At 42.5% G+C, this 15,219-nt stretch overlaps 1 protein-coding gene across 3 annotated transcripts in view; it reads right to left on the bottom strand.

The window, feature by feature from the left end:
• rcor2 (REST corepressor 2) overlaps positions 1-15,219 on the bottom strand; it is a 73,062-nt gene that overhangs the window by 34,898 nt on the left and 22,945 nt on the right. For all 3 annotated transcript variants that reach the window (XM_043682543.1, XM_043682542.1, XM_043682544.1), the window contains exons 2-3: positions 8,327-8,372; positions 7,077-7,145 (exon numbers count right to left, since the gene is read on the bottom strand). In XM_043682543.1, coding sequence (XP_043538478.1) covers positions 7,077-7,145; positions 8,327-8,345 — 88 coding nt within the window. In that variant the 5' untranslated portion in view covers positions 8,346-8,372. The remainder of the gene's footprint in view (positions 1-7,076; positions 7,146-8,326; positions 8,373-15,219) is intronic.

Here is a 15,219-nt window from a genome sequence, read left to right on the forward strand (position 1 = left end):
TGTCTCGAACGTATGTGGGGGGTTCCTGGACTAGGGGGGATAGGACAGTGTCGAGGTAGGTAGGGATGAGTTCAGTGGGGCAGGAGCATGCTGAGACAATGGGTCGGCCAGGGTGGTCAGGCTTGTGGATCTTGGGAAGGAGGTAGAACCAGGCAGTGCGGGGTTCCCGGACTATGAGGTTGGAAGCTGTGGGTGGGAGATCTCCTGAGGTGATGAGGTTCTGTATGGTCTGGGAGATGATGGTTTGGTGATGGGAGGTGGGGTCATGGTCGAGGGGGCGATAGGAAGAGGTGTCCTCGAGTTGGCGTTTGGCTTCAGCGGTATAGAGGTCAGTGCGCCAGACTATCACTGCGCCCCCTTTATCTGCTGGCTTGATGGTAAAACTGGGAAATGGCCTTGCCCTATCCAGACAACTGGGCACTAGCCCCAGCTAGGCATTGGCTTTATCCAGACAACTGGGCACTGACCCCAACTTGGCAACAGCTCCATCCACACAACATGGTACTGACCCCACTGCACATTGACTCTGGCCACACAGCTGGACACTGGACTCTTCAATGCATCGAGACATCAGATATTGGCCCTGTCAACATATCTAACACTGGACATAATCCCTTCAATACACTGGGCTTCGAACATTGGCTCCTTCAATACATCTGAGCAATAGCTCCAGGACCAAGTACAACTGACATTGACCTTTTCAATACAACCAGCATTGGACAATGGCCCTTTCAAAACAAGTGATCTTGTAAATACTACAGACAATGGTTACTGACTATTTCAATACAACCCTCACTGGGCACTGACCTTTTCAATATAACTGGCACTTGACTTTTAAATACACCTAACACTGAACATTAGCTATCTCCATACAACCAGCATTGGAAATCTCCCTTTCAATAAAACTAGCATTGCCTTTTTAAATACAACCAGCATAGGACACTGGAATTCTCAATACAGTTGGGCACTGGTCTTTTTTAATACAGTTGGTGCTGGGTCTTGACCTTTTCAACACAATCAGAACTGGCCTTTTCAACACAACCAGAACTGGCCTTTTTAATACAAAAAGCAATAGTCACTGACCATTTCAGTACAACCATCACTGGGCCTCGGCCTTTTTAAGACAATTATCACTGGACCACAGCCAATTAATAATAAACAGAACTGAACTTTTTAATATAACTGGCACTGGCAACTGGCATTTTCAACATAACTAGGGATGGGTTGGCCAAAGCAAAGGGTGCACGTATGATAATGCTCATGTATTTTTAACTTCACCTTGGATTAGAGAAAACAGGAAGTCCAAGAATTACACACTGGAGACGACATTTCATTTTAGGTCAACACAACCCCATAATGTACTTTTTTGACACATTGTTCATATGTGTAAATGAGATTTGGGAGCAATGGGGAAGGGGGAGAACCTGAAGAGACAAAAATGGAGAAAGAACATAGGTGCCCTGAGTTCTGCAACTGAGACGCTGTCTGGGGGGTAAAACTAGACACCCTGAACTGGACAGAATGTAATTAATATGCCAGAATCCCCACTCTCTATTGGAAAGTATGCTATTTGGTGAGACTGAAATCGAGCTTGACTGAGATGCCAACCATAGCTGAACAGGCTGCTAAAAATCAATGTTTAGCCTCATGTGATATAGAGAAAGGCAGCATATAGTCTGCGATCGGACAGCCTGGAGAAGCTCAGATGATGTCAACTGGGGGTGATATCAGTTTAGTGCTTGCGTCTGTTAATAATCTTACTCTCAATGGAGGAAGGGCTCTTTGTCCAGCGTCAAGAAGGCAAGACAGCAATGAACAAGCAGTGTTCCATGGGATCTTTCCATTCTTGGAAAGTTGACCAATGAGATTTGGACACATTCTTAACAGGAACTGAAGGGAATGTCATCTTCAGGAATCACCTCATGACTATTTCCACCGTACCAATTTTAATTCTGCTCTTAAATCCCCTGCTCCTGCTCCTCCTCCTCCTCCTCCTGAAACCATTGGCTCTTTACCAAGGTGCCAGCTGGGCTCCTGACACACCATCAACCATGGGGGGCATTATAGCCAAACCCTGTTCACATTACACATTAAACCAGTTTGGCAGAAAGACAGTAACAGGGATCAGAGTAGATAGATTAGATTAGATTACATTAGATTAGATTACATTACAGTGTGGAAACAGGCCCTTCGGCCCAACAAGTCCACACCGACCCGCCGAGGAAACCCACGCAGATACGGGGAGAACGTGCAAACTCCACACAGTCAGTCGCCTGAGGTGGGAATTGAACCCGGGTCTCTGGCAGCAGTGCTAACCACTGTGCCACCGTGCCGCCCACGGTCAGTGGGGTCAGTGAGGTCAATTGTAAAAACCTTGTTGACACCCTCACCCTGTCCCAGATGAGACCAAAAACCCCAGCAGAGACCAAGGAATGGATCTGGTCTTGTATTGGCGGAGGCAGCAGCAGCCTTGAAGGGGAGCATGGAAAAGCAAGGGAGCCATGAGGAAAACAAAGACTCAGAAATGAAGGGCAAGAACAAACCACACAATGCACTGAGCATTTCCCTAACTCGCATACCTTTATTCACAGCACTCCCACACCCCACTTCCCCATCCCCCCTCATATTCCAGCCACAATGAAATCTCCTGGGAAAGGCCAAGAAGAAACCCTTAAGTGAGGGGGAGGGGTGTCTCAGGAGCACTGGGTTAGAAGTACAGGGTGAGAAGAGTGAATCAGGATTGCACCAGGATTCAGTATGGTACTTATCCTGCAATGATTGCTGCCATGTTGCCTGTAATTGCTATTGTCCTATTTTTAAAGCTTCACATCAGAAATCTCTTGTAAATAGAGCTGAAGAGAGGGAATTTACTGGGGCAGACCAAAGTGTATGACTTCTTTAAAAAAATGCTGGCTCTCAGGAGCACTGTGCTTGGATCATTTGATGTGGCTTGCTGGGTGGGGATTTAGGATGCTGAAGTGCAGTGAAGGAATCAGGACTGATGTGATTCCCTGCCCCCACTTTCACCCACCCACACACATACGCACACACACACACACTGCCTGTGAGTTCAGACAGACTGAAGAGGCAGCAGAAGGTCTTTTGTCTGAGACTTGACAAAGAGCCACTACAGACAGCCTGCCCACGTAGGCCACCAAGTCAGCTGGTCTCTCTTAAAGAGACAAGCCACTGTAATGCAGGAAGCTAATAGGGGATTGTTTCCCCCAACTTTTTCTCAAAGCAACCATCTGGTGTGGTTTTGTGTTACCCAACTTGGGGGTAGCCCAATTTAATTTTTTCTTCATCACCACCCCAATCTTCTTGCGACCTGTGCAAGGTTAGTTGAACTAAGAAAATTGAGTTAAAAAGCCAATCAGCTGTGATCTGATTGACAACAAACTCCTGTTCTGTAATCAGCCAGAATACTGTCAAGCTGAATTAAGACAAAGATGTTAAGACAAAGATGGGCAAAAATTCTCTCTCTCAGAAGGCAGATATTCCAAAAGACCATAAGATATAGGAGTAGAATTAGGCCATTTGGCCCATAAAGTCTGCTCCATCATTCGATCACGGCTGATAAGTTTCTCAACCCCATTCTCCTGCCTTCTCCCTGTAAGCTTCTAAAAGGTCATTCATTCTCTCTGAAGCTCGTGTCTCCTACTGGAGGAAACATCTTCTCCACATTCTTTCTATCAGTATTCTGGAAGTTTCAATGAAAACCCTCCCATCCTTCTAAATTCCATTGAGTACAGACCCAGAGTCCTCAAATGCTCCTCATATGACAAGCCCTTCATCCCCACGATAATTTTTTAAATCTCCTCTGGATCCCCTACAAGGCTAACACAACCTTAAGTCCATAAAACCATAAGACATAGGAGCAGAACGTAGGCCATTCAGCCCAGCAAGCCTGCTCTGCCATTCAATCATGGCTGATAAGTTTCTCAATTCCATTCTCGTGCTTTCTTCCTATAACCCTTGATCCCCTTGATACTCAAGAACCTATTTTTCTCAGTCTTAAATATACTCACACAGCCTCCACAGCCTTCTGTGGCAATAAATTCCATAGATTCACCAATCTCTGGCTGAAGACGTTTCTCCTGATCTCCATTCTAAAAGGAATTATTCTAAGGCTGTGCCCTTGGGTCCTAGTCTCTCCTAGCAATGGAAACATTTTCCTAACATTTACTCTGTCCAGGCCATTTAGAATTCTGTATGTTTCAAATAGATCCCCCCCCACCTCATCCTTCTAAACTCCATCGAATATAGACTCAGAGTCCTCAAATGTTCCTCATATGTTAAGCTTTTCATTCCTGGGACCATTCTCGTGAACCTCCTCTGAACACGCTTCAGGGCCAGTACACGCTTCCTGAGATATGGGGCCCAAACATGCGCACAATACTCCAAATGTGGTCTGACCAGAGCCTTATAGAGCATCAGAAATACATTTCTACTTTTATACTCAAGCACTCTCAAAATAAATGCCATCATTGCATTTGCCTCTTAACTTCTGATTCAACCTGCAAGTTTACCTTGAGAGAATTCTGGACTAGAACTACCAAGTCTCTTTGCACTTCAGACTTCTGAATTTTCTCCCCATTTAGAAAATTGTTCATGTCTCTATTCTTCCTACCAAAGTGCATGATCTCACACTTTCCATCTGCCACTTGCCCACTCTCCTAACCTGTCCAAATCCTTCTGCAGCCTCCCTGCTTCCTCAATGCTACCTGTACTTCCACCTATCTTTGAATCATCTGCAAACGTAACCAGAATGCCCTCAGTTCCTTCATAAAAAGTTGTGGTCCTAACACTGAGCCTTGTGGAACAACACTTGTCACTGGCTACCATCCTGAGAACAATCCTTTTATCCCCACTCTCTGCTTTCTGCCAGACAGCCAAGTTTCCATCCGTGCTTGCCTCGAACACCATGGGCGCTTATCTTACTCAGTAGCCACCTGTGCGGTACTTTGTCAAAGGCCTTCTTGAAGTCCAGGTAGATAATATCCATTGGCTCTCCTTGGTCTAACCTGTTTGTTACTTCCTCAAAGAATTTTAGCAGATTTATCAGGCATGACCTCCCCATGAATGAAACCATGCTGACTTTGCCCGATTTTACCATATACTTCCAAGTATTCAGAAATCTCATCCTTCACAATGGATGAGATTTCTCCCTCAGATAAGGAGCCCAAAATGGTCACAAATGTGGTCTTGACCAGAGTTTTATGCAGTCTCAGCGGTACACTCCTGTTCTTGTATTCTAACCCTCTCAAAATGAATGCTCACATTGTATTTGCCTTCCTAAGTGCCACTGAATCTGCATGTTAGAACTGAGATGAGGAGGAATTTCTTCAGCCAAAGGATGGTTAATTTATAGAACTCATTGCTACAGAAGGCTTGGGAGATCAAGTCATTGAGTGTATTTAAGACAGAAATAAATAGATTCTTGATTAGTAAGGGATCTAGGGTTATGGGGAAAAGGGAAGAGAATAGATTTTAGAAATATATACGCCAGGATCGAATGACAGAGCAGATTTGATGGGCCAAATGACCTTATTCTGCTCCTATATCTTATGGCCTGACACTAACCTTAAGAGAATCCTGATCTAGGACTTCTATATTCCTTTTTGCTTCAGATTTACAAAGTCTTTCCCCATTTAGAAAACAGTCTACATCTCTATTCTTCTGTCTAAAATGCATAACTTTCCCACATTGTATTCCATCTGCTACTTTTTTATCCATTCTCCCAGCCAGCCCTCCTCACCTTCTCAATAATACCTGTCCCTCCACCTTATCATCGTATTATCTGGCAAACTGAGCAACAATGTCCTCAGCATCTTCGTCCAGGTTGTTAATGTATAACTTGAAGAGTTGTGAACCCAGCACTGTACCCTGCGGAATTCACTCATCACCAGGCTGCCATACTGAAAGAGACTCCTTTATCCCCACTTTCTGCTTTCTGCCAGTCAGCCAATCTTCTATTCAGGTCAATACCTTACCTCTATAGCCACGGGCTCTTATCTTATTTAGCAGCCTCCTGTGACGGCATCTTGTCAAAGTTCTTTTGGAAATCAAAATAGATCACATCCATTGGCTTTCGTTCATCTAATTTGCTCATTACACCCTCAAAGAGTCCTAACAGATTTGTCAGGCATGACCTCCCCTTGAAGAAGGCATGCTGAATCAGCCCTACTTTATCATGCACCTCCAAATACCCCGCAATCTCATTCTTAATAATGGACTCTAAAAACTTACCAATGATCAAGTTCAGGCTAACCGACCTATCATTTCCAATTTTCTGCCCCCTCCCTTCTTAAACATGGGCATTAGATAAGCCATTTTTCAGCCCTCTGGACTCTCCCTGACTCTCGTGATTCCTGGAAAACCACCAGCAATATCTCCATCATCTCCTCAGTTATCTCCTCCAGAAATTTGGGGTGTCATCCATCTGGTCCCAGTGATTTATTCAACTGTTGATTTTTCAGCTTCCCTTGCACTGTCTCCTTAATGACAGCCACGACCCTCACCTCTGACCCCTGACTTTCTTGAAGTTCTGATAAGCTACTGCTGTGTTCCATTGTGAACTCTCTTCCTCAAAAGGTAGTGAAAGCAGAGTCTTTGAATATTGATTCTTGATAAGTAAGGGGGTAGTGGAAGGTTATCGGGTGTAGGTGTGAATGTGGAGTAATCAAATCAGCTGAATGGCGGAACATGCTCGAATGGCCTATTTCTCCTCCTAAGATGAAATGTATGAAAGTGAATCTTAACTAGTGCCACAGTTAACTACTGTCCCTTTCAGTACCTCAATGAGGAACATGCGGGAGAGAGCATCAAATTCGCACTCTCACCAAATGAATGTGCTGCATTTTTACAGCCACTTTCAAAAGGAATAAAAAAATGGATTGCCACAGTTTCCTGATCCCACTTGAAGGGCAAGGTCATGGGTACATCTGCACAAAAGAAGGATTACACCTTATAATAATGCTCCCTGAAAGTAAGTAACTAATAGCCTCATCTCATGGTCAAGCAACCTGATAAGGTATCAGAGAGAAATCTTTTTCAAAATGAGGGATCTCACTTACTTATCAATGTAGTCCGCTTAGTCAGCCAGTGATCCTTGTAGCTTCGGACTCCAATGGGAACAGGAGAACCTGTAGATAAGCACCAATGAATTTAATCCTGAGGAATCCAATATCTGACTGATCAAACAACCAAAACATGTCCATTTTGTCTTCTTAAGTTTTCTTTCTAATTCATATTATACAGTATTGGCCTCCAGTCCCCACCATCTCCTATGCAGACTTAGAGTGTTCCTCCAATGAAGAATATCTGAGTTCCAGGTCTTTCATTACAACTAAAATAGAAATTAAACAGCACTAGCTGCAAATAATATCGTAGTTGAACAACTAAAAATTGCATTTATGTAGCAACTTTCATCTAGGAAATATCCCTAGGTGCTTCATGATAATGTGATCAAAAGCCAACAGTAAACATGGGAGCTACTAGACCTAAAAGCATGGTCCAAGATTTTGATTTTAAGTAGTGACGTGAAGAGATTAAGAGAGTCCAAAAGGTTTAAGAGAGGAATTCCAATTGGTGCTGATTATCATGCTGCAAATTGTGTTGTAGAGCCTCAATAGTGGGACAGTATAACTACAATATGACTTGCAGTTTCCATTATAAATGTGGTCATAGGATTTCAACAGGAAAGTTCACAGAAACAGAGCAAGGACAGAAGATAATGTAATGCATTATTGGATGCTTTGGAGAGGGAGCAGAGAAGGTTTACAAGGATGTTGCCTGGTATGGAAGGTGCGAGCTATGAAGAGAGGTTGAATAGGTTAGGTTTATTTTCATTAGAAAAAAGGAGATTGAGGTGGGACCTGATTGAGGTTTACAAAATCATGAAGGGTATAGACAAGGTGGATAGAGACAAGCTTTTTCCCAGGGTGAAGGATTCAATAACGAGAGGTCACACTTTCATGGTGAGAGGTGGAAAGTTTAAGGGGGATACACGTGGCAAGTACTTCACACAGAGGGTGGGGGGCGTTTGGAACGTGTTGCCAGCAGAGATGGTAGAGGCAGGCACAGTAGATTAATTTAAGATGCATCTGGATAGATGCATGAGTAGGTAGGGAGCAGAGGGAAACAGATGCTTAGGAATTGACCAACTGGTTTAGACAGTACATTTGGATCGGCTCAGGCTTGGAGGGTCGAAGGACCTGTTCCTGGGTTGTAAATTTTCTTTATCCTTTGTTCTTTGGTAGATAGCAAGATATCAACATAACTGGAGATAAATTAAAATGTTATACTGTTTTGATATTCTGCTTACCATCTTTTGGTACATTCATTTCTGGTGTCCTGTGATCTTTCTTAATCTGTTAAAACAAATAAAATTCACATTTAGACAGGTCCTTTCTAAGTGAAATGCCACAAAGCACTTTTCACACAACAGATTACTTTTACGGTGTAATCTAACACAACAGTTAATTTAAACACATAGTTCCAGAAATAGCAAATGAATTTAATATGGTTTAGCTATTTGGGTTGAGAGTCAGGAATGTTGACCAGAAACTTATCAGGCCAAGTCATAGAGATACTGTGGCTACAAGATCAGGTCAGAGTTTAGGAATTCAGTAGCAAGTAACTCACCACCATATACCACTTGCAAGTCAGGACTACGAGGGAATACTCCTCACTGGCCTCGAAAAGTGCAGCTCCAACATTAGTCAAAATGTTTGACAACATTCAGCACAAAGCAACTCACTTGACTAACACACCCACAAACATTCACCAACACTTCCTGCCACTATTGATGCTCAGTGGCAGCAGTGTCTACCAGCTACAAGATGCACAGCTACAACTCATCAAGGCTGCTTGAACAACACCTTCCAAACCATGATCACTACCATGCAGAAGAAAAGGCAGCAGATACATATAATCCACCTCCAAGTCACTCACATCATGACTTAGAAAAATATTGACGCTCAGTCAAAATTCTAGCTCTCACTAATATAACTGTGGGTCTACCTACACATGGACTGCAGTAGTTCAAGAATGCATCTCAGCACTAACTATTCCAGTCTGGATTAGAGCGGTGCTGGAAAAGCACAGCAGGTCAGGCAGCATCCTAGAAGCAGGAAAATCAATGTTTCGGGCAAAAGCCCTTCATCAGGAACTAACTATTCCAGGGCTAATGCTCGCCAATAAATACTGGCATAACCAGTGAAGCCCATGAATATTGCATGTCAATTTTCAGTAGTTACATGCTCTATTTCAGATAAAACGTCATATCAACAAAGTTTAGATTAGATTACCTACGGTGTGGAAACAGGCCCTTCGGCCCAACAAGTCCACACCGACCCTCTGAAGAGTAACCCTTTTCCCTCTGACTAACGCATCTAACCTCTGGGCAATTTAGCATGGCTGATTCACCTGACCTGCACATCTTTGGACTGTGGGAGGAAACCAGAGCACCCGGAGGAAACCCACACAGACATGAGGAGAATGTGCAAACTCCACACAGTCGCCCAAGGCTGAAATTGAACCTGGGATCCTGCTGCTGTGAGGCAGCAGTGCTAACTACTGAACCACCGTGCCGCCCCTTAAGTCAATGGTCATTATCGTCTTTCGAACTGTTCACACTATGTTTTCCTTTCTCACTGGCATTTTAAATTACCTGCTTCTCCATTTTGAAACCTGTTTTGTCCGCTTATTCTTCAGGGTAAATGGTGAATGAAAGTGATTTAAACAAATTGTGACTCTTGTTCCTCTGTATTTTTTTTTTACATTTTTTGTTCACTGAACTCTTACTGCACTTGGTTAATATTATATAGTTTTTAAAAGGGCTCTATTTTTTATTCAATTGTTAGACGCCTTGCTGATTTTGCATTTTTAAATTTTATTCTTTTATCATTTTGGTTTGGAACTGGGAACTGTGAGCCAAAGATGAGTTTTGGACTGTGGCTAACAGGCTTGTGTTAAAAGGAAAACAAACTAAATTGGCTTTTATTTATTCATTAACTGCAGGTTGGTTCCTAATCAAAAGATTCTGCAGATGTTTCATCACCAGAGAAGAGCATTATGTTTAAACTGATAGCAGAAGTTGGCTATCAACAAGATCAGTACCTGGGAATTGGTTCCAGTAAGTCTGGATAAGATCTTATGCTCAAGCAGATGGCAGATGTTGAATGGTAACAGGGTTCTCCTGAAGATGGACAGTGTTTCAGGAAATGGTCAGAGTAAATGGATTTTGGACTGTGTTTTATGAGAGAAAAGGAATCTAGCTATTGATGCTACAGCATGAAAATTTGAAATCTCCGTAACCTCCCATAAACAGCTCTTGAAAGCTCAGAGAATAGAAAACTAAAGTTTCTGTATTATTGTCTTTATCTAAGTATAAAGGTGATTCTGAATGACATCTTCAGAAAATCAACCAAGAAATCATCATATAGGCCTGTGGAACAATGCATTATGGAAACCACTTAAATAATCTGGCCAGTTTTGTTATTTTCTTTTATTTATCCCTTAACTGTGTTTGTTTCTGTCCATCTTTTGTGTTAATGGAGGTGAAACAAAGGCTTTTGGGTCTATAGCATAGGCCAGTTAGATTTGGCATTTATGTTCTGCTGAAGTTACTATATTGTTAATAAATTTGAGATTTTGGAGAAAATTTGTAGCTCAGGTTGTGGATCAAGTTGTAAAGTTGCTTTCTGAAATTTTGGTAAATGGGGTCCAAATTGATATATTTGTTGATGGAGTTCTGGTTTGAATGCCAGGCCGCTTGGAATTCCCCTGTGTGTCTTTATTTAGCCTGTCCCAGGATGGATGTATTGTCCCAGTCGAACTGGTGTCCCTCTTCGTCTGTGTGTGTGGATACCAGTGATAGTTGGTCATATCTTTAGGTGGCTAGTTGATGCTCATGTATCCTGGTGGATAGCTTCCTGCCCGTTTGTCCAATGTAACGTTTGTTGCAATCCTTGCAGGGTATTTTCTATATGACATTCATTCTACTGGTTTTTGGTAACAGGGTACTTTAAATTCATCAAGAGCTGTTTCAGTGTGGTGGTAGGTTTGTGAGCTACCACGGTGCCTAGGGACCGGAGAAGTCTGGTCGTCATCTCCGAGATGTCTTTGGTGTATAGCAGGGTGGCTAGAATCTCTGGGTGCGTTGTGTCTTATTGTTTGGGTCAGTTATGCAGGAATTGGCAGACTGCGCTTATTGGGTGCCTGTTATTCCTGAATACGGTGCATAGGTGTTTTTTCTCGGCTTCTCATAGTTCCTGGGTCTTGCGGCTTGTTTAAATAATGTCCTCAAGGAGCTCTGTTTGTGGGTGTTCGGGTAATTGCTCCTGTAGTTGAGTACCTGGTCAGTGTGTGGCTTTCCTATACAGGCTGGTCTGCAGCTCTCCATTGGCTTTACATTCATCCTGGGACAATACATCTGTCCTGGGACAGGCTAAACAAAGACACGCATGGGAATTCCTGGAGGCCTGACATTCAAACCAGAACTCCATCAACAAACATATAGATTTGAACCCCATTTACCAACCTCTCAGAAACAGAACGGGAAATGATATCACCTTGATGTATGTTTGCTCGCTGAGCTGGAAGGTTTGTTTTCAGACGTTTCGTCAACATACTAGATAACATCATGACTGAGCCTCTGGATGAAGCACTGGTGGTATGGTTCGCTTTCTATTTATGTGTTTAGGTTTCCTTGCATTGGTGATGTCATTTCCTATGGTGATTCCATTTCCTGTTCTTTTTCTCAGGGATGGTAAATGGGATCCAAGTCAATGTGTTTGTTGATAGAATTCCAGTTGGAATATCTTGCTTCTAGGAATTCTCGTACATGTCTCTGTTTGGCTTGTCCTAGAATGGATGTGTTGTCCCAGTCAAAGTGGTGTCTTTCCTCATTTGTATGTAAAGATACTAGTGGGAGTGGGTCATGTCTTTTTGTGGCTAGTTGATGTTCATGCATCCTGGTGGCTAGTTTTCTGCCTGTTTTGTTACTGTTCTTGCAAGGTATTTTGTAAATGACAATAGTTTTGCTTGTTGTCTGTATAGGATCTTTCAAGTTCATTAGCTGTCGTCTTAGTGTGTTGGTGGGTTTGTGGGCTATTATGATGCCAAGAGGTCTGAGTAGCCTGGCATTCATTTCTGAGACGTCTTTGATGTAGGGGAGAGTGGCTAGGGTTTCTGGAATGTTTTGTCTGCTTGTTTGAGTTTGTTGCTGAGAAATCAGCAGACTGTGTTCAATGGCACCCGTTTTTTTTTAATACACTGTATAGGTGATTTTCCTCTGCTCTTCGTAGATCCTCTGTGCTGCAGTGTGAGGTGGCTCATTGAAATAATGTTTTAATGCAGCTTCGTTTGTGGGCGTTGGGATAACTGCTTCTGCAGTTCAGTATTTGCTCTGTATGTGTTGTTTTCCTGTAGACACTAGTTTGAAGTTTCTTATTGGCTGTTTGCTCTACTGCGACATCTAGGAATGGCAGTTTGTTGTTGTTTTCCTCCTCTTTTGTGAATTTTATGCCAGTAAGGGTATTATGATGGTCTTGAACGTTTCCTGTAATTTGTTTTGTTTAGTGATGACAAAGATGTCATCCATGTAGCGGACCCAAAGTTTGGGTTGGATGGTTGGCAGAGTTGTTTGTTCCAGTCTCTGCATTACTGCCTCTGCTAAGATCCTACCACAATAAACCGAGACTGATAAATAGTAAGTGGGACAGAACACCAGAGGCTCACTGGTGATGTTACCTAGCATGGTGATGAAACGTCTGAGAACAAATCTTCGACATTCTATCAGCTCAGCGAGCAAATTGACAACCTGTTAATAAATTGCTAAGTCTTTTATTTAAGATACAAACTAGTGTCTGGAATTTATTATTCATAGTCTGGGATTGGTTATTCAAAAGTCTGGTTAGGAACCACTAGGGTCAATTTTGAGGCATCTCAATTTAATTTTATTGTGTTACAAACATAGAGGTAGAAAGGCTGATTTGGATTGGTTGTCTGTCTCCATGACATAACACAATGGATACTATTACAGGTATCCGAAATTCTGAAATCCAAAAAGCTCCGAAATATTTTTCATAGAGTGTGGAACGTTATTTTGGCATGCAATCAGGTGACCTAACCCCACACCCACTCAAACCACATCAATCAGATGTGACATGGCAGCGTGGCCCAGCACTGGCAGGCGTCAATTGTGTCTCAGCACTCATACTATTCACATGTGCATCTGCTGTTAGGTAATTTTTAAAATTTCATTGTGAAAATGTCGTTTATTCCAAAATCTGAAAAATTCCGAATTCCAAAAACAATTGGCCCCAAGGATTTCAGATAAAGGATTGTGTACCTGTACCTGTACCACCATTTCTGAATCTAATTGATCATGGTATTGAAGGCGGCTTCTAGATTTAAACCCTGAATAGTAAAGATAGAGGGAGGTGGCATTAAAAAGGTGAGCATTAATGCAGAAATGAAACTAACACAGGCACCATGGGCGAAATGGCTTCCTTCTGTGGCAGATTCATTTCTGTATCTTCCAGCAACAGTTACATTTCTTTCAGAACATTAACAATCAAGAATAAACAAATGTTACAGGCCTTTTTATTGCCCCTCTTATAGCCAATCTCCCAGCACCACATCCATTGGTTTGAAGTCAATGTGCGCTCTTCAGACATTAGTTTACGTCTCTGATGATACTGCATGTTGTTCCTGTGCTTACTAGTTCCCGTTTTGCATTGCATTTGCTTTCTTAATTGGCAATGAAAACCAAATGTGAGGCTAATCACTTCTTTGCTGACACTGTCAGGTGCAATTTGTGTCAAAGCTTTCATGTTCCATGTTTGCAATCATCATTGGTTCCCCTGCTGCCCTATTCTCCCAAACCCTCTCCCAATCTCTACAAAAATTCCAACTCAAGGCCCTGCCCAGGACATTCTTGCCATCCAGCTCTAATTGGAGTTAAACAGAGATACCAGAGCATTGCTGGATTTGCGCTGTAGATCAACAGAGGGAGGAACATTGCAACTAAATCAACAAGAAAGCCAATGATGTTAGTGAAGGCAGATTTCAGTTATCCACTCAGGAGATGGAGAAACCCAAGTCTGGAACAGGGATCACGAGATTCTCCGTGGACCTTTCTTGTTGTGTTCATAATTGCAACACCTCTCACACTCACTGCAATTCTTTATAAGATGAGGTGATATTGTGTTGGGGAGAAAGAGAGGGATGAGAAGACATAATCCAAGAAAGATGAGACATCTGGAAAAATATATTTAATGTAAGCACGAATCAGGATTTGATGTGAGGAAACTCGTATGTTCAAAGGAATCTCAATTCAGAAAAAAAGTGCTCAGTATTTTTGGGATGATAAGGTTCAGAAAGGGAGGTACAGACATAAGATGAGTGTGTTTCTCATTCCCAACACTGACCTGAGGAAGTAAGCACCAGATGAATATCTAAAATTCCCAATACTGAGGACATCCTTTACACCAGATGACTCAGCCCATTGTAGCGACAAAACATTTGTGATGCTAGCTATTGCTGCAAACCACATTAAACCATACTCAATTCACTGACCAATAAAGGCAAACATACAAAACGTCTTCTTTACTAGCCTCGATTTGTATGAGTGGGGAAGGGTAAGGGAGGAAGGGGCAGGGAAGTGGGTGTTGTGGAGATGGAGAAGGGGAAGCAAGGAGTGGTAGGAGGGAGAGAAGGGACAGAATGAGGGAGGTAGAAAGTGGGTCGATGGAAGGCAAAAAAAGAGATGCCATCAGCAGGTGGTCTGATTTTGACAAGTTTGTGATAGGTGTTACTGTGCAGAAGCTTCAGCATGAAAAGCTCAACAGAAAATGGAACCAAAGAAAGCTGAACAGTGCCACCTGGCTGTTATCAAGGAGACTGTTTCAAATCAAGTCATGGAGTCATAGAGATGCACAGCACAGAAAAAGACCCTTCCATTCAACTTGTCCATGCTGACCAGATATCTAAATAAATCTAGTCCCGTTTGCCAGCAGTTGGTCCATATCTCTTTAAATCCTTCCTATTCATATGTCTATCCAGATGTCTTTTAAATGTTGTAATTGTACCAGCTTCCATCACTTCCTTTGGCAGCTCATTCCAGATGCGCACCACCTTCTGCATGAAAAAGTTGTCCCTTAGGTCCCTTTTAAATCTTTTTTCTCTCACCGTAAATTTATGCCTCTAGTT

The sequence above is a fragment of the Chiloscyllium plagiosum genome, chromosome 45, assembly GCF_004010195.1.
Source record: "Chiloscyllium plagiosum isolate BGI_BamShark_2017 chromosome 45, ASM401019v2, whole genome shotgun sequence".
NCBI classification, from domain to species: domain Eukaryota; kingdom Metazoa; phylum Chordata; class Chondrichthyes; order Orectolobiformes; family Hemiscylliidae; genus Chiloscyllium; species Chiloscyllium plagiosum.